Raw genomic sequence first — 20,250 nt, 5'->3', positions numbered from 1 at the left:
GGGGAGGCTATGCCTCCCCAGCCACAGCAGGATGGATCAACTGTTTCTATAGAAATGCTAAATAGTATTAGTAGTAGTTCTCCTGCGAGTCCTGCTGCTCTGGGGGGTTTAAATAGCAGCAGAAGCTGTCTCTAGCCTTATGTATAACCAGTTGTAATTTGATTATCTTACTGCTGGGAGAGCAGAGCAAGGGGGTTGGCTGGAGGTGTCCTGGGTTGCCAGGGAGATATTTAACTAGGATCATGAATTCCTGCACATGAGCAGTTCACACCAAAGAGACTTGCACTGACCCCTGACATTTTAAAAGTGCTAAAAATATGTTTTAAAAGTATTTGCATTAAATCTAATTGCAGAATTTAGGTGCTAGGAAGTGGGATTGGTATGCTATGTACTCAAATTTGCTCAAGCCATATGCAAATTAGTCCGTTTTTGGAGGTTCTCATTTGCATATTTATGGGTAAAAACTGTTGGAAATGTTTACAGCCTTAATGTTAGGGCATGGCTCTGATCAAAAATGTGAACTTTGATCCAAAAACGAAGGGTTTAGTGTTTTTGACTAAAAATTCCCATTAGAGTGTCTGTATGTTAATCTGCATTCAAATAGAGCTCTCTGATTGGATGAGCAGCTCCTGTTAGAAAATCTGCCCGGGAACAGAGAGGAGAGGAGAGAATCAATGGGTGGGTGGGTGTGGATGGCTGGAGGGGGGGCAGGGGAGAGGAGAGAATCAATAGGTGGGTATGGATGGCTAGAGGGGGGGCAGGGGAGCGAGGACAAGAAATGAAGAAGAAAGGCAGAAAGTACAGAAATAAATGGAAAGGAAGCCCTGGAAATGGAGTTAAGAGGACAGATAGCAGCAGAATCGGATACTGGGCCAGCATGATCAGAAAAACAAAGTCACCAGACAACAAAGGTAGAAAAGATCATTTTATTTTCATTATAGTGTTTGGAATATGTCCACTTTGAGAATCAGGTGCTCAACATTAAATGTTTATACTTATTTACTGATGTATGGCATTTTATCCCATATTAAACATGAATTAGGATGTTTTGTGGCTCTACATGAGAACTGTGATATTATGATCCTTGTTTCATATTGTTGACGGTCTGCATTTTCCGTATGGGTGGTATATTGGTGTATTAGGTTCTGCCCAGTGTAATATTTATGGTACAGTAAGGTTCTGAGTGTGTTTTTGCACAAAGTTGTGCATAGTGTTTTGTAGTTGAGCGATTGTGGTTAGTATATGCTTTGAGCAACCATTTTATTCTTTGACATATGATACATATCTAAATTTAATAAAAGGTATTAATTGTGACTTTTATTTATTTATTTTTTCTGTGTGTTATCAGACAATTATGGATTTAAGCTCCACCCCTGGCTCCACCCCTAACCCCGCCCCCTTTAGTCTCCCCAAGCAGTTGGGCCACCGACCGCCTATGGCCCCCTTTCACACATGCAACAAAGAGAATGTGCTTGTATTTTACAGAGTTGCTGCTAACACATGCCTGAGGAATTGCCAGTTGGTGGCACTTCTTACCTGTGCATGTAGTAATATTCTGTAACAAACATGGGTATTTGGCATCTACTCTGTAAGGGGGCAGGGAAAAGTTGGACCAAAAGAATATGGGAATAGGAGCTCAAGCAGGTAGGAGGTTACAGAAAGAGAAAGTTTCAGTATCAAGTTCCCAGTACACCGAAGGTTCGCCCCCTAATGGCCGAGAGACCACCCGAGTATTGAAGAGGGGGAGGAACTACCAGTCTCAGGAATCCTCTCTTCCCTGGCAAGTCACACAGGAGCTGGGAGGCGGGGATTGGGAAGTGAATTCTGATGACAGTAATGAGGAACAGGTGGGAGAGCCAGGGGAGGAGGTGACTAGGGATTATGATAAAATGGAGATAGCTGAGGAGCTGGAGGAGGAAGGTATGGAGATTGCAGTCCTGGCTCAAACTGAGGAGAATGCAAAGAGAGGTTTCCTAGTGGCTACGCTGAGTCAGTTGTGGAAGACTGGAGAAAGCAGGTTGAGACGATGGGGGAAATCCCTGTGGGAAAGATGTGCAGGTAATTTGCCTCAGAGAATAGAAAGGAGTGTTGCAGAGATTAAGCACCGGAGAAGAAGAAATGCAAGAGATTGGCTGGTTTGATGAAGAAATATACTGACCTTATAAAGGTGTGGAAGCACATTAACTGCTGAGAGTTTTGAAATAGTGCCTGAAAAGTAAAAGCACAGTAAAACTTCTGCCAGCTGTGTGTGGGACTGAGGGGAGAAAGAAGTTCCACTGTGAAGTTGTAAGCAGGACTGCTATGATTTGCTCAAATAAACTTTCATTTATAAGAAGTTTTGCTGTTGGTGTGCATTTGTGGACAGAAAGAGCAGCAATACAGGCAGTAAGGACTGAAGCTGAATAAAGAGTTAAGTGAAGATCAGAGTGTGGAGGACCTGTCCAGTTGGTAGTGTGTCTCAGGAAGCTAAGCAGGGCTGACCAAGGCCAGACCTTGGATGAGAGACTGGCTGACAACTCCTAGGTGCAGATTTAAAGAATTGACTTTATTATATTTTGCGGGTAAATGATTGCAGCAGATTATTCTTTATCCTATCATTACCTGCTGATCAATACAAGGATTTCATAGAAATGTTGCCTTAGGTGAGGAATTGTTTTATTGGTTTAGACTGAATTGTAAAATTTTTCCTCTGTTTTTTTTTTTTTTTCTGGTACTTTTTTTTTCATCTACCACAAATAAAAAAAAACATTTTCTGCCACCTACATTAGTAATTAACTCTGTTGTAATACTGTTCTTGTTTCTTTTGCTAGTATTTTTAACTCCCAGGTTTTGGGTTTTATCTTCTATTCAGAATTCACTACCTCACCTCTTCTCTCTCTCCATGCTTCAGTTTTTATTAGATCTTTAGCATCTTTTTAAGCCTGTATCATATACTAGAGGCTGAATGAATTTCAAGTTTGGGTTCAGCGCTGAAACTGGCCTGAAATCTGTATACAGCCTTGTTTGTTTCAGCCAAAAATGCTGGTACATTTCCAACTGAAACCAAAACTCACCATTCTGTACCCATATGTACGCCCCCACCAACAGGAGCAAGCTCAGCTTGGCTGGGCTCCTTACTTCCCTCCCTCTCCCCCACCCCAGACACACCTTAGATTCCCTGGTGGTCTAGTAGCTGGTCAGGGCAGAAACAATCCCCAGCACAGACCCCAGTTGTTCCTGCCCATGCCAGCTCCAATCTCAAAATGGCTGCTGTGTTCTTGAGCTGGGGGGGGGAGGGGGGGTTCTAAAAGTGAGTTGGGAGATGGAGAGAATGGGGGAGGGGTACCTTTGTTCAGAATGGGAGGAAGATGGAAAGAGAGGAGGGAGTGGAGGCTGCCACAGTTTGGGGGCTGGGGCAGTTTTTGTTTCATTCCAAACTGAGTGGGAAATTTTGGCTGCTGATTCAGTTTCAGCCACCCTCTATCACATATAGAGGGGCATAATTGAACGTGGGTGCCCATCTTCGTGGACGGGCACGCGAAGAGGCGGAACAAACCGTATTTTCAAAAAAAGATGGGCGTCCATCTTTTTTTCGATAATACGGTTTGTGCCAGGCAAATGCATCAGATTTGGGCTGATTTGAGCTGGGCGGTCTTGGTTTTCAGCGATAATGGAAACCGAAGGCGCCCAGCTCAAATCCGCCCAAATCCTATGCATTTGGTCGTGGGAGGGGCCAGGGTTCGTAGCGCACTGGCCCCCTCACATACCAGGACATCAACCAGGCACCCTAGGGGGCACTTTTAAAAATTAAAAAAAAAACATTGAAAGACCTGCCAAGTCCATAGCTCCCTTCCCTTGTGTGCTGAGCCCCCCAAATCCCCCCCAAAACCCACTGCCCACAAGTCTACAGCATTACCATAGCCCTAAGGGGTGAAGGGGGGCACCTACATGTGGGTACAGTGGGTTTCTGGTGGGTTTTGGAGGGCTCACATTCACCACCACAAGTGTAACAGGTAGGGGGGGATGGGCCTGGGTCCACCTGCCTGAAGTGCACTGCACCCACTAAAACTGCTCCAGGGACCTGCATACTGCTCTGATATAGCTGGGTATGACATTTGAGGCTGGCATGGAGGCTGGAAAAAAATGTTTTTTAATTTTTTTTTTAGGGTGGGAGGGGGTTGGTGACCACTGGGGGACTAAGGGGAGGTCATCCCCCATTCCCTCCGGTGGTCATCTGGTCAGTTGGGGCACCTTTTTGAGGCTTTTTCGTGAAAAAAATTGGACCAAGTAAAGTCGTCCAAATGCTCGTCAGGGACGCCCTTCTTTTTTCCATTATCGTCCAAGGATGCCCATCTCTTAACTACGCCCCCGTCCCACCTTTGGTACACTGCTGACACGCCCCTGTGAACTTTGGTCGTCCCCGTGACGGAAAGCAGTTGAGGACGCCCAAAATCGGCTTTCAATTATGCTGATTTGGGCGACCCTGAGAGAAGGACGCCCATCTCCCGATTTGTGTCGGAAGATGGGCGTCCTTCTCTTTCGATTATGCCACTGACAGTATCTATTTCTATCATGTTTAGATTACACAATTTGAATTTTTACTTATTTTCCTGATTCCACTACCTTACCCTCTTTGACATTTTTGAAGAATTTTGTAGCAGTAAAGTCTCTATTTTCGTATCTTCTCTAGATCAGCTCACATTAACAATCACCTTTTATTTAACACCCTCTTCTGATCATCTAAGGCTATTGACAACTTGGCTGTTCTCAAACCTGCTTGTTCCTCTCATTCCCAGCTGGAAGTACTGTGTCAGTCCCCACTATCTTTCAACATTGTTTTATATTGTGTCTCATGTGACTCCCGTCTGTTGGAACTAACTTCCATCAGTTATTAAAAATACCTTTCTGACTACCTAGTCTGCACAAAGCGCAAGACATACTTCTACAGATGTTCAATGTATTTTTGCTGTATAGTAAGTATTCATGTTACACCAAATTATTTTTAGTGTTATAAAATACTTGGCACTGATGATAAAGAAGACAGAGAAGACTGGCATACTGCAAGAAATGCTTGTATAGCTAAAGGAGGAAATCTGGCTAGCATACCTGATCTAGCTGTACAAGGTAAGTGAACTTTCTAACAACAGGAATAATACTGATTTATAGATATTCATTAACTCCATTCATTCTCCCCACAGACATGTACATGAAACATCCATTTCCCTAAAGATATAAGCAACCTTTGTTAACATCCCAGGCATGGGAGGAGTTTGGAGGGTAACTTAACCGCTCTTACCTATGATATGAAGGCCTTCTTGCAGGGGGTTCTATTGTAATTTGGCTCCAGGCAGTGGCGTAGCCGGGTGGGCCGGGGCCCACCCACTTAGGGCTCAGGCCCGCCCAACAGTAGCACACGCTTAGCGGTAGATGGTGGGGATCCCAAGCTCGGCCAGCTCAAGATTTCCCCCCTGATGGTAACGAAAACGCTACTCTCCACAATAACAGCACCTGCGCATGCTCAGTGTTCAGTGCATGCCTGCTGTAGACTGCCAAGATAGAAAGAAGCGTTTTCTCACCATCTGAGATATTTTTTGGGTGGTGGTTGGGGGGGTGGGAGAACACTTGGTGCCCACCCACTTCTTGCCTAGGCCCACCCAAAATCTGTTGTCTGGCTACGCCCCTGTTTCCAGGTGACACACTCTTGTAATGATAGCAATGGAACAATGCAGCAGGTGCAAGTGCCACAGATGCACTTTGAATTGCCATTCCAGGACCAAGTGCCTCTGATGATCAGCCTGCTGGAGGATGAAAAGACGTGCACAGTAGTACTGTCAGACAGAATATGGAAGGAGTAGGAAACGGAGAAAAAGGTTTAGGAGGAGCGAAGGGGGATTTTGAGCTTCAAGGGAAGGCGGCATGATGAAGGGTAATAGGTAGGGGGATACTGGTGCTGAATAGAGGGTGGAGAAAGAAGAGAAAGAGAAAAATGGGACTAGGGAAAAGGGGGTGTGGGGAGAAAGGGTGAGAGACGGAGAAAGGAGTGACAGGAGCAGGAGCAAACCAGAAATTAGGGAAGCTAGCAAATTTGGCAACGGTAGAATAATGGCTGATTTCAATTACCCCAATATTGACTGGATAAAATTCACATCAGAAAATGATATGGAATGAAAATTCCTAGATAAAATAAATGACATCGCATGTTAGTGAGTAATGAGATGTAAAACATGCAAATGCATGTTTTTCACCTCATTACTATGCAAATTCCCTAACCCGACTTGTGATGATGCACCGCAAGTCACGTTAGGGCTAAAATGCATGGTATAATAACCCCAGCACAAAGCTGCGGTTATTTCTCCCAGTCTGCAGCAGTGGGTCCCGCCTTGATGTAAGGTTCTCCCCAGGCCCACCCACTCCTCTAGTACCTGTGGTTTGGAGGAGTCCAGGGAGGTCTGGGGCGTGTCTGATTGAATGCTATGGGGGCTCTTCAGGCAGGAGCGATACCTAATTGCTCCTGGCCAGTCCGGCACTGTCCTCCTCCAATGGTATTCCTAGTAGTAGTCTCATGCAACTACAGCTAGGGGTCATATTTCCTACAACATGACTCCTAGAGGTAGTCGCACCATTGGAGGATGGCACCCAGAGTGAGCATGAGCGATTTAGAACCATTTTTGCCTGAAGAGCCCCCAAACTGTTTAACCCCCCCCCCCCCCCAGACCATCAGACTCCACTCCAGACAACTCCCAAGACCTCCCCTGGACTCCACCCCCCCCCCCCCCCCCACTTGGGCCATCCTTGGTTCTCAAGCAGCATTATTCCCTTTGCCCTGAGATTCAGCAACCTGTGAAATGGGAATCCCACAGGTTGCTGACTCCCGCGGGGCATCAAGGTGTAGTAAAGGGCATATTTTTCCTGTACTTGATGAATTCCCCCTTAGCGTGAGAGCTAATGGTGTTAGGTGTGCTGAGAAACAGTAATCATAACATTATGAAATCTGAGTTAATATCTGAAGTGAAGACACAAAGGAAATATACTGTAGTAGCATCTAACTTTTGAAAGGACAGCCATAATAAAAGGAGGAAATGATTTTAAAAAGCTTAAAGGAGTGACCTCAAAGATTAGAAATTTAAATCAGGCATGTAAGTGTTCCATAGATTAATAAAGGTGGAAAGAAGAGCAAACGATAGCGGACATGATTAAAGGAGACTATTAGAGACAAAAGTGCATTTTTCAACAAATGGAAAAAGGATTTGAATGAAGAAATCAGGAAGCAGCACAAGCACTGGGAAGTTAGATGAAAGCATTGATTAAAATAAAGGCTAAAAGAGAATATGAATGAGAAGCTCTGAGAGAAGAGGACATTTCTCTGGTAAGTAACATTATTTTGCTCTGTGCTTGGTAAATTAAAGATTGGGTTAAAAGAGGAATTGTAGAATATTGATAAACACAGGATTAAAAAAAAACCCAACAACAAAAACTTTATTAGCTAGTCTCCATACCCTTTTCCCCATAGTTTTAAAACTTGAATTTTCTGCCACAGCATTAACAGATAGACTCTAGAAGGAATAGCAGGGCCTAGTTCAGTCTTAGAAAAAAAATAAAAGAGAAAAGCAAGCATTATTAACTAGTTTCCATACTGTATAACCCTTTCCCCCATAGTTTAAAACTGAAACTTTCTGTTGAGGTAGAAACTTAATAGCCAAGAGAATTAGAAAGGATAGTAGCAAGGCTTAGACTGTCCTAAAAGAAAGTTATTTTCTGTTCTTTGCCTGCTAGAGAGGTAGCACTGCTACTGACCTGAATTAGGTGTTAATTAAGGTGTGAGGAAGTAGAATATTTGCAAAGGTTACTAAGGGCAATCTGACTACTGGGCTAGCTTCAAAATGTTTGTTTGAAGCATTCTTCTTAGAATCCAAACTATATAGAGAGGAAAGGTCCCATTTAACTTTCTTTCTGAGAAGTTCTAAGAGAAGAGGACATTTCTCTGGTAAGTGGCATTATTTTGCTCTGTGCTTGGTAACGTAAAGATTGGGTTTAAAAGATGAATTGTAGGGTATTAATAAACAGTTAAAATTAAAAAAAAAAAAAAAAGAAACAAACTTTATTAGCTAGTCTCCATACCCTTTCCCCCATAGTTTTAAAACTTGAATTTTCTGCCACAGCATTAACAGATAGACTCTAGAAGGAACAGCAGGGCCTAGTTTAGTCCTTATTCCCACCCACCCCTAGCTTAACTCTTCATTGATTGTCAATTATTCTAATTAGGACAACAATAGGAGAGTTTTCATTAGAGTTTTAATTACATTTAATTAGTTTCTGAGAAGCAAACACTAAATAAATTACACATTGCACCATATATTCTTAAGGCTTTTATATTCATCTGATATCCCTAGTACCTTAAGAAGTTTTAATTAAACAACTCTATAAAACTAATATGCAGTGAGAAGACCAGCAGCGAGAGGGGTGCTATCCAGTCTTTTGCATTGAGTGCTACATATATGATTATCTCCCAGTTGGTGAGAGGTTATATGTGTGTACTCAATGCAAAGAGCTCCTAGCTCTCAGCGAATGAGTCTAGATTAGCAGACTTGGTGGAGCTGAGAGAGAAAGAGAGATATATAGAGGAGGCCTAAAGGGATGTTTTAGGGAAGTTCCACCTCCATTCTGGCAGCCCCTTTGCTGCCTTGGAGGAGGGAGGTCTTAAAGGAAATCATAACCCTGGTGCAGCTAAAAGTAATCCTGTAGCAAGGACCAGCCAACCAAGGGATGCAATATCCTTTGGTGCCAAGGATGAGTCTCCAGGAGCTTCTGTCCAGGAGGGAAGGGTTAGGACTGCTGTTGTAGTTGGAGATTTGATTATTAGGCATGTAGATAGCTGGGTGTCTGGTGAACATGAGGATCACCTGGTCACTTGCCTGCCTGGTGTGAACATTGCGGACCTCATGCATCATCTAGATAGGGGAGGAGAAGGCTGTCTTGGTACATGTGGATACCAATGACATTGGAAAATGTGGGAGAGAGGTTCTGGGAGCCAAATTTAGGCTCTTAGGTAGAAAACTCAAATTCAGAACCTCTAGGGTAGCATTTTCTGAAGTGCTCCCCATTCCACGTGCAGTGCCCAAGAGACATGCAGAGCTCTGGAGTCTCAATGCATGCATGAGGCAATGGTGCAGGGAGGAGGGTTTAGATTTGTAAGGAACTGGGCAACATTCTGAGGAAGGGGGAGCCTATTCCAGAATGATGGGCTCCACCTTAATCAGGGTGGGACCAGGCTGCTGGCATCAGCATTTGAAAAGGAGATAGAGCAGCTTTTAAACTAGAACCTGGAGGAAAGCCAACAGTTGTTCAAAAGAGCATGGTTCAGAACAAGATATCTTTCAAAGATATCACCAAAACAGGGAAGATAGGGTATCCCGATAGCGAAGTTGCAATAGAGACCAATGTAGAACAGGTGTCTTTAAATAAAAAGCAGACAAAAATGTGCAAATTAATACTGTCAGCTGCTGAGCAAGGTGTAAATAAGAACAACAAACATAGTTTGAAATATCTATATTCGAATGCCAGAAGCCTAAGAAATAAGATGGGAGAGTTAGAATATATTGCATTGAATGAAAAATTAGATATAATAGGCATCTCTGAGACCTGGTGGAAGGAGGATAACCAGTGGGACACTGTCATACCAGGGTACAATTATATCGTAGTGATAGGGTGGATCGAATTGGTGGAGGGGTAGCATTGTATGTTAAAGGGGGCCTTGAATCAAATAGATAGAAAGTTTTGCAGGAAACAAAACACAACCTGGAATCCCTATGGATTGAGATTCCATGTGTAGCAGGGAAAAGGATAATGATAGGAGTGTACTATCGTCCACGTGGCCAGGATGAACAGACAGATGTAGAAATGTTATCAGAAATTAGGGAGGCTAACAAACTGGGTAACACAATAATAATGGGCAATTTCAATTACCGCGATATTGACTGGGTAAATGTAACATCAGGGCATGCTAGGGAGGTAAACTTCCTTGGTGAAATCAAGGACTGCTTTATGGAGCATCTGGTATAGGAGCCAACAAGAGAAGGAAAAATTCTAGACCTAGTCCTTAGTGGAGCATATGATGTGGTGCGGGAGGTAATGGTGCTAGGGCCGCTTGATAACAGTGATCATAATATGATCAGATTTGATATCAGCTTTTGAATAAGTACACACAGAAAATCCAGTACATTAGCATTTAACTTTGTTGCCTGGCCAATTTTTCTAATTGTTTTGCTGTCAGTCTCTTGTTTTTGCTTTCCATTGTCTTCCCTTAACTCTGTTCCAAAGGTCTCCCATGTATTTTGCATTCTTCTGTCCTGCTGCCTTCACTTTCTACCCTACAACTGTCTTCCATTTATTTTTCTAGTTCTCTATCCAATCATATTTTACCTGTCCTCACCATTCAGTCCTCAGTCTCCATCTTTTTACAGCATGTACCTATAGCTTTCCATGTTCTTACTCCAGAACGTTTTCCTACATCTCTAACTCTCTTTTTTTCCTTCCCCAGCTTCTCAATAACTCATAATCATGTTCTGAACTATAAAACAGGTTTTGTAATCTGGACTTCTGCTTTCTGTGTGCCAGTATCTCATCTCATACAAATAATCTCTCACTGAGTTCTATATCTATACATTCATTTTGTGTGCTTCTTTTCAGCCTTCCTCACCTACCATTTACTGGATTTGAATGTTTCTGTTTGGATTGGTCTAAATGACATAAGTGCTGAGTACAAGTTTTTATGGACAGATGGAAGTGGAGTCTACTTTACAAACTGGGCCAAGGGTTACCCAGGAGGCGGTGGGTACGGCTTTGGAGGGTCAGTAAGTACAATTAGATGGTTTGTACATCACTCTCCTATTCTTCTTCAGTGTTAACTTCACTGAAATCTAGACATTTCTAATTCAGATAACCAAACTGACTCATTTCATCTCCATATTCTCCTCCAACAAAATGACATTGATCTTATTCCCCAGCACAGAAAGACAATCACACCTTTTGTTGGCAAATAAAAGCTAAACAGAACAAAGAACCCCCCACTGACAATATCAACATGTAGGCATAATAAGGAAATAACTTCCCAGCTCTCTTTCACATTTTCTATGCATTCTGAAAAACAAAAGTGGGGAGTTTCTTATTGCACCTTGGCAGTTTCCCTTGCACCTATATAATTAGTAGATTATAAATAAAAGGCTTACTTATAGAGATTGTTATCCACTGTAATAGAAAAACTTTAATAGGAAAAAAGTGATGATAATGTCTCTATAAAGGTTATCAATGAGTTATCAATGATACCTCATATAGAATACTGTGTTCAGTTCTAAAAGTTATACCTCTGAATGAAAAGCTATATAAGCTAAACACAGAGGAACACTATATATAAAAAGGATGGAATCCAATTAAAGCAAAACTTAAATGACCTCATAACTGGAGTGAGTTTTGATGGCAGTTTCAGAGATTGGAAAGTAAGACCAATACTAGACAGACTTCTATAGTCTGGGTCCCATAAATGGCAAAAACTGATCAGGATCAAGGCTGGAGCAGGCTTCGATGGCAACTCCAGGAATTGGGTAGTAGGACCAGTGCTAGGCAGACTTTTATGAACTGTGCCCCAGAATTGGCAGGGAGAGCCAGAGCGTATTTAAAATAATGAAGAAGTGGAACCTGTGCAGATTCAACCACCTTGTAGGCTGACTGGATGGACTGTGCAGGTCTTTATCTGTTGACGACATTTGCTATGTTTACTATGGTACTATAGTAAATTGTGTTAAGCTTTGGCTAGTGGCTTATCACTGATGTTTTGTGTGGCATGATTACTCCCCAGCTAGCAAAAAATTCTGTGCTAACCAGGTAGGAAGGCCATTGTACTAAACTTAGTTTAATTAGCATGAAAATCAACGCTAATGGCCTGCAAGCTTCATTAAAGTTTAGCACAGCTTTTTAATTACTAATGAATACTGAATCTTCTTCAGAGATGAAATTAAGTTGTAATTTCCTACTGGCATCAATGGAAATCAATGGGAAGTTAAAAAAAGATCAGCTCGATAAGATCCACAAGTTGGGGACTTCTGGAGATGGTATTCTCAATTTGGGGTCCCATATTCCAGAGATCTCCTTATCCAAAGTCCTTGAGAACCCAGGAGACTCTGCCCATTTTTAAATGGCACCCATTTAGCTGAGCTCAGTAGCATGGAGTAGGCAGGAATATATGCAGAGGAAAGGTATGTAAGGGGAGACCATCAGGAAGCCTGTAGGATAAGCAAGTATGTGAGTGGGTAGGTGTACTTGGATGGGTGGGGACAGGTAAGTAGGTAGGTGGGTGGAGTGGTAGTTAGGTGGATGACTGGAAGTACTCGGGTGTTTTAAGGACTGGGTAATGAGTTAGTGGGATTGAGGAGACGGTGGCTCAAGGATACTTTAGCTTATGGTTTCTGTGGCAATGTGTACCTGGCTTGGGGGCCTCAGGTAGGAGAAGTCTCTGCTTTAAGGTTCCAGATCAAAGTCTGTCTTACTCCAAATAAATGTGCCATCACAGAAATATACCAAAATCACTTTTTAAATTTTGTATAATCTATATGAGATCCAACTATGAAGCAACAAAACCAGTATGAAAGAATTTACAACTGATGCTAAAATATTGACACATTGTTCGGCAGCTGATCTGACATCAGCATGTAAAGATGCCATGATGTTATGTGTGCAGGGACACTTGGAAAAATGGTGTCCAGACGTTGGCAGACTAATTTCTCTGCTTCTGAAAGGAGAAAAGATATCTTATCCTCCTAGGTCACAGGAGATTGTTCCTGAGGTACAGAAGGGCATGGGAGAGATTGATTGTCTCATACAATTCCCGAGCCTCCTTCCCTATGTATGTTCATGGTTATAATGGTTGGCTGGCTAGCCCTGGGGTAGTGCAGGATGGAGTGAGCTGCCCAAGAACTGGTGCTGGGATCTGAACTAGCCGTCCCTGAATGATATCAAATGTTTTAACCACTAGACTACCTCTCCCCCCCTGTGCAGCAGTGCATCTTTGAATGGGAAAGCCTGCTTCCTTGAGAAGGGAAGTGCAAAATGCAAGCAGCTCAGAGGAAATAGGAACCAGAAATGGAATTTGAACGTACCACCTCTGAATGATAAGTCATGCGTTCTAACCACTAGGCTACCTCCTGCATAAAACCTCATCTGCAATGTGTCCAGTATCATCACCGATCCACTAGGTGGGCAGCATGTTCATGTCAATTGTATAGTTGACAAATAAAAGCACAAATTAGCATTATATAATCTTAAAATACTACGAGGTTCAATGCATATTGACAATCACAACAGCCTCTCTATCCATGTCATGAGGCATATACACAGACATTGGCATGACATGCTACACTGTGAGATGAAGGTGGAGGCAGAAGCAGGTATTGTGAGCTCTTTGAGCAGGGACTGTCTTTTCATGTATGGTGTACAGCGCTGTGTATGCCTTGTAGTGCTATAGAAGTGATAAGTAGTAGTAGTAGTATGTCATGTCAAACAGCTGTATCACAAATCTGTCGTGTACCTGTTAACCTCCCTCTCCCTTCCCACCCCTTGTCTCCATATAAATGGAGGGCTTGAGGAAATGGGGAAGGTACCTGCAGTAGAATGACCAGGACTTCCTTCAGGGGGTGCGTGACTAGCTCTGTACCCAGGCAGGTGAGTAACATTTTAGTATTCAATGATCCACTTCTCGCTCATCTCTATGGCAGCCATTAGGTGCCAATGTATAACCAATAGGCAAAGGTCGGTCCCTAACCCCCATGGTCAACTCCCAAACTACAATATCCATCTTATAATATGTCATGTCTAAATGTGAGGTGATAGCATGAGATTGTAACCAATGTCTATGTTCCCCACATTTTTAGCTCAGCCACCAGCTGCAGCATCCCTTGGCCCTGCTGCCACAGGGCTGGCCCACCAGCCTTGAGAGAAAGGGAGGTGGAGGAGGAGGGGGAGGATGAAGAGGAGGAGGTGGCTTTCCAGCCCAACATCCCCCCTACACACCCCATTCACTCTGTACCACCCCAAGAACAGCAGGACCTCCCTCAGGAGGGGAATATATCCCTGGAAGAAGATAATGGCCTCCTGAATGTCTCCCCATCTTCCCCAAGACAGGGAGATGAGACTCATGTGATTCCAGGGGCAGGGGCAGGTGGAGTCCCAGCTCTGCCTGCATATGCCACTGGTACAGAAGCAGTCTTGGAGGAGCTGCCATTAGGGGTCACGACAACCATTTTAGACTGGTGCTACAAGGGGCAGGAGCGAGGGGGGCTGCACTTCTGCCCCCAATCACCCTGCTAGGCCACCAGGGATACAGGTAGGCCTGGAGGGAGGGCCTGCCTTCAGGGTGGGGGTGGGGGTGGGGGTCTTGTTGGGAGGGGGAACGGAAAGAGGGGGACATTGCTTGGGGGGGTGCTTGAGGGGGTTCAGGGATTTTTAGTAAAGAAAAAAAAGTTATGCGAGCAGCCTGGCCCAATATTCAGCCAGGGCCACATAGCTTTTATGCGGCCCTTGCTGAATATTGGCCCGGGTCCACATAAGTGCCGGGTACTCAGCCTACCCCCCCCAAATCCCCGATATTCAGTGCCAGGGACTGGATATGGCCCAGCACTGAATATCGGAGGCTAACTTAGCCAGCAACAATCAGCATTTTAAAAAACGCTGACTGCCACCGGGTGAATATCAGGGGGTCTATTTTGAGCATCATATTGAAGAGAATTATAATGCAGTAATTAATGTTTTTTTATTTATTTGTTACATTTGTATCCCACATTTTCCCACCAATTTGCAGGCTCAATGTGGCTTACAAAGTACCGTAAAGGCATTCGCCAAGTCCGGTGGAGAAACAAATACAGGGTGATATTGTAGTTGAATAAAGGTACATGTGTTTCTGATACAATGGGAGTTGGGGAGAGGAAAGGATTAATAGTGTCCATCACGAGCTTTGATTTTGCTGTGTTGCAGAGTGTAGGTATTTATGTTGGGTCAGTGGGATATGCCTTATTGAACAGGTAGGTTTTTAATGATTTCCTGAAGTTTAGGTGGTCGTAGGTTGTTTTCACAGCTTTTGGCAGTGCGTTCCATAGTTGTGTGCTGGATGCATAGGTTGCTTTGTATTTAAGTCCTTTGCAGCTTGGGTAATGGGGGTTTAGGTATGTTTGGGATGATCTGGTTATGTTTCTTGTTGGTAGGTCTAAGAGATCTGTCATGTATCCTGGAGCTTGGCCGTATATGATTTTGTGGACCAGGACGCAGATCTTGAAAGTAATACGTTCCTTGATTGGAACTGGTGTATATATATATATATATATATATATATATATATATATATATATATATATATATATACATTGTATTTATACCATGATCTGTACCATCTATGTTATGTTCCATGTATGTTCCATTATATACTTCTTACCATGTATGTTCACATTAATACAAGACCATTTGTAACTCTGTTACCCATAACGGCAAATGTAAGCCACATTGAGCCTGCAAATCGGTGGGAAAATGTGGGATACAATTGCTACAAATTAAAAAAAAAAGCCAGTGCAGTTTTTCTCGGAGGGGCTTGGCACTTTCGAATCACGATTTGCCAAATATCAACCTGGCTGCTGTGTTTTGAGCGGTCTGGAGTTTCTTTGTGAGTTGTTCTTTGCATCCCGTGGAGATTCCGTTGCAGTAGTCTGCGTGACTTAGTACCATTGATTGTATTAGGTTACGAAATATTTCTCTCGGGAAGAAAGGTTTTACGCGTTTAAGTTTCCACATTGAGTGGAACATTTTCTTTGTTGTGGAGTTCACTTGACTCTTGAATGTGAGGTTGCAGTCGATTGTCACGCCAAATATTTTTAGGCTGTCTGAGATAGGGAGGGTGGGTCTTGGGGTGATTAAGGTTTTGGGCTTGTACATGTTGTGTTGAGAAGGGAGGATGAGACAGTGTGTTTTTTCAGTATTCAGTTTCAGTTGAAAAGAATTAGCCCATGAGTCCATGGTATTCAGACCGAGTTTAATTTCGTTGTTGATTTCTGTTAGATCATGTCTGAAGGGTGTGTATATTGTGACATCGTCTGCATAGATGAACGGGTTGAGGCCTTGCTTTGATAAGGACTTGGCCAGTGGGATCATCATTATGTTGAAAAGTGTTGGTGATAACGGTGATCCTTGAGGTACTCCACAGTCTGCTTTCCAAGGTGGTGATATGTTTACTACTACTTATCATTTCTATAGCGCTACTAGACGTACGCAAGCGCTGTACACTTGAACATGAAGAGACAGTCCCTGCTCGACAGAGCTTACAATCTAATTAGGACAGACAAACAGGACAAATAAGAAATAAGGGAATTACTAAGGTGGGGATGATAAAATAAGGGTACTGAACAAGTGAGTAAGGGTTAGGAGTTAAAAGCAGCATCAAAAATGTGGGCTTTTAGCCTAGATTTGAAGACGGCCAGAGATGGAGCTTGACGGACCGGTTCAGGAAGTTTATTCCAGGCATATGGTGCAGCAAGATAAAAGGAATGGAGTCTGGAGTTAGCGGTGGAGGAGAAGGGTGCAGATAAGAGAGATTTACTCAGTGAACGGAGTTCCCGGGGAGGAGTGTATGGCGAGATGAGAGTGGATGCACTTATAAGTCAATAAGAGGAGTTTGAACTGTATGCGGAAATGGATAGGGAGCCAGTGAAGTGACTTGAGGAGAAGGCCAATATGAGAATAACGACACTGGCGAAATATAAGTCGTTCGGCAGAATTCTGAACAGATTGAAGAGGAGAGAGATGACTAAGTGGGAGACCTGTGAGAAGCAATTTGCAATAGTCTAAGTGAGAGGTGATAAGAGTGTGGATAAGGGTTCTGGTAGTGTGCTCAAAAAGGAAAGGGTGAATTTTGGTGATATTATAGAGAACGAAACGACAGGTTTTAGCAGTCTGCTGAATATGTGCAGAGAAGGAGAGAGAGGAGTCGAAAATGACCCCAAGGTTACGAGCTGATGAGACGGGGAGGGAGGATGAGAGTGTTATCCACAGAAATAGAGAATAGGGGAAGAGGAGTGGTTGGTTTAGGGGGAAAGATAAGAAGCTAAGTCTTGGTCATGTTTAGTTTCAGATGGCGGTGAGACATCCAGGCGGCAATGTCAGACAGGCAAGCTGATACTTTAGCCTGGATTCCTGCTGAGCTTTCTGGTGTGGAGAGGTAGATCTGGGAGTCATCAGCGTAAAGATGGTACTGAAAACCATGGGATGAGATCAGAGTATCAAGGGAAGAAGTATAGATGGAGAAAAGAAGAGGTCCCAGGACAGATCCCTGAGGTACACCAACTGACAGTGGGATAGAAGTGGAGGAGGATCCACCAGAGTATACACTAAAAGTACAATGGGAGAGATAAGAAGAAAACCAGGAAAGAACAGAGACCTGCATACTGCTGTGATGGACCTGAGTATGACATCTGAGGCTGGCATAGAGGTTGGCAATCAATATTTTTAAAGATGTTTTTTGAGGGTGGGAGTGGGTTAGTGACCACTGGGGGAGTAAGGGGAGGTCATCCCCGATTCTCTCCAGTGGTCATCTGGTCAGTTCGGGCACCTTTTTGTGCCTTGGTTGTAAGAAAAACAGGACCAGGTAAAGTCGTCCAAGTGCTCGTCAGGGACGCCCTTTTTTTTCCATTATGGGTCAAGGATGTCCATGTATTAGGCACGCCCAAGTCCTGCCTTCGCTACACCTCCGACATGCCCCCATGAACTTTGGTTGTTCCTGCAACGGAAAGCAGTTGGGGACGTCCAAAATTGGATTTTGATTATACCGATTTGGACGACCCTGGGAGAAGGATGCCCATCTTCCTATTTGTATTGAAAGATAGGCGTCCTTCTCTTTCGAAAATGAGCCTGATAGTGGTAGAGAAGAGATTTGAAACACTGGAGGACAGAGTAGGAGGGTCAATAGCCTGAAGATTTCTAAATGTATTGGTTAAGATTGGACGGGACTGGGGAGGAGGGTGTTTAAGCGTGAAAGTTATTAGATGATGGTCAGAGAGGGGAAGAGCTGAGGCACAGAAACTGGAGAGTGAGCAGTTTGAGAAGAGGATAAGATCAAGACAGTGGCCATTCTGGTGAGTGGGGGTAGTGGAGCACAGTTGAAGATTTAATGAGGATGTTAAAGCAGGTACTGAGAAACATAAGAGTCAGAGGGATCATTAGCATGAATGTTAAAATCCTCAAGAATGAGGGAAGGAGATGAAGGTTCAAGAAAGAAGGAAAGCCAGGCATCAAAGTCAGTGAGAAAGGAAGAAAGGGACTTAGCAGGGGGTCATTAAATGACTGATACTCAGAGAGGCAGAGGAGCCAATAGACAGATGGAGTGATCTTCAAAGAAAAAAAAGCAGTGAGACTGAGGTAGAAGAAGAGGTTGAAATCTACAGGAGGGTGAAAGCAGTAGCCCGGCACTGGTTTAATAGAGGGACTTGAGAAGGCCAAATGCCTTTTTGATCACTGCCTGGGTTGCACTTTGGGCTCTGTTGTATCGCAGCTCCTCTGACCTCTGGGAGTTCACAAGCCAACTCGCTCCTAAGGAGATAGCCAGTCATCTGCATTGAGGACAGGAGAAAACAGAAGATGTTAGAGAAGGGACACACACCTTTTGTTGCATGTTATCGTGTCCTACAAGTGTGTTCTGTGTCATCTTCCAGATCACTGGTCCCATGCTGGCCATGCACCTGTGGTGAAAAGAAAGCGATATAATCAATGATTATTAAAAGGGTGTTTGGGATGTAGGATGGTTCTCACCTAATAATCAGCTGCCTCTGATCTCTCCCCTCTGAAAGGCATCATGGAAGCCAGAGCGTAAAAGGATATGTGCATCATGGCAGGATCTTGAAAAGTTTGCACACACATCTGTGATCTCCATTGCTGCATTACAGACCACATGCATGTTCAGTGAGTGATAGGCTCTTTGGTTTCTGTACTCACACTCAGTGGCTGAAGGTGGCCTGAGGGCCACATGTGTGCAATCTATTACACCAAGGGGCTGACTGATAAAAGGCCATTGTCTGTTGCTGTTCTGCCTCATACAAGGGGAGCCGGATGTAAAGGGTATCCCTTTTCAAAAAGGCTTGAAGAAACTTGTTTATGATACATGAGGCAGATGGCTTGCATATGTCTGCTGTAGCTCCCAGAGGCCTTTGGAAGATGCTAGTTGCCAGGAAGGCCAGGGCCATAGTCACTCGCACATGGACTGAAAGGGCATGCCCCGTCAAAGTGGTGGTCTCCAGGATCTCTTCCAGTTGTTCATACAGGTGTTCAATGGTCTCTCTATTAAACCAGTAGTAGCCTATATATTGATCATCTGTCATGTCCAGCAAGTTGATCCTGGGCCTGTACACCTGCTGCATCTAGCCTTGGCCTCTCTTCTGTTGCTGCCGCCCCTGCTGTACCATCGGCCATTCCATGAAGAACCATAGCAAGTGGGGGGGAAAGGCCAGTACCCCCTCCCCTACACTTACACTCATTCTTGTGGAGGATAACCTTCTCTCTTATAGAAGATAGCTCAGTGGTGGATTTCCAACTTAGAACACACAATGCTGTCAGCAACTCTGTACCTTTACTGTTCTCTTACATGAATTTCAGCAGTACATGGATGATAGTCTATAATACAAAGCACGCACAGGTTATTATGGGGAGAACTTCTCCTGGATAACTTCTTACCCAGGGAAAGTATAGTCCCCCCCCCCCCTCCCGTTTCAGATGAAGTGAAGAACTGGAGGAAATGAAAGAAATCTTCTTGAACTTGGAAAATGTACTGAACCAAATTGGAAAATTAAAGAGTGATAAATCACCTGGACCAGATGGTAATACCCTAGGGTATTGAAAGAGCTCAAACATGAAATTGCTGATCTGCTGCTAGTGTTCTGTAACCTGTCATTAAATTTGTCCATAGTACCTGGATTTTTTTTTAAGGGTTCCAGAAATTACACACCGGTAAGTCTGGGAAATTACTGACTGGTAAGCCTGACTTCAGTGCTGGGCAAAATAGTGGAAACTATTATAAAGAATAAAATTACAGAACACATAGACATACATGGTTTAATGGGACAGAGTCAGCATGGATTAAGCCAAGGGATTTCGTCTGTATCACTCAATAGTGCAACCTCATCTTGAGTATAGTGTTCAGTTCTGATCGCTGTATCTCAGAACCATAACTGATTTGTAAATACAGTTTATATTCCC

At 43.6% G+C, this 20,250-nt stretch overlaps 1 protein-coding gene across 1 annotated transcript in view; it reads left to right on the top strand.

Moving 5' to 3' along the window:
- MRC1 (mannose receptor C-type 1) overlaps positions 1–20,250 on the top strand; it is a 343,694-nt gene that overhangs the window by 267,631 nt on the left and 55,813 nt on the right. The window contains exons 21-22 of the mRNA XM_030199501.1: positions 4,986–5,103; positions 10,666–10,829. Coding sequence (XP_030055361.1) covers positions 4,986–5,103; positions 10,666–10,829 — 282 coding nt within the window. The remainder of the gene's footprint in view (positions 1–4,985; positions 5,104–10,665; positions 10,830–20,250) is intronic.

The sequence above is a fragment of the Microcaecilia unicolor genome, chromosome 1 (assembly GCF_901765095.1).
Source record: "Microcaecilia unicolor chromosome 1, aMicUni1.1, whole genome shotgun sequence".
NCBI lineage: Eukaryota > Metazoa > Chordata > Amphibia > Gymnophiona > Siphonopidae > Microcaecilia > Microcaecilia unicolor.
This window is presented reverse-complemented; position numbering and strand designations above follow the sequence as displayed.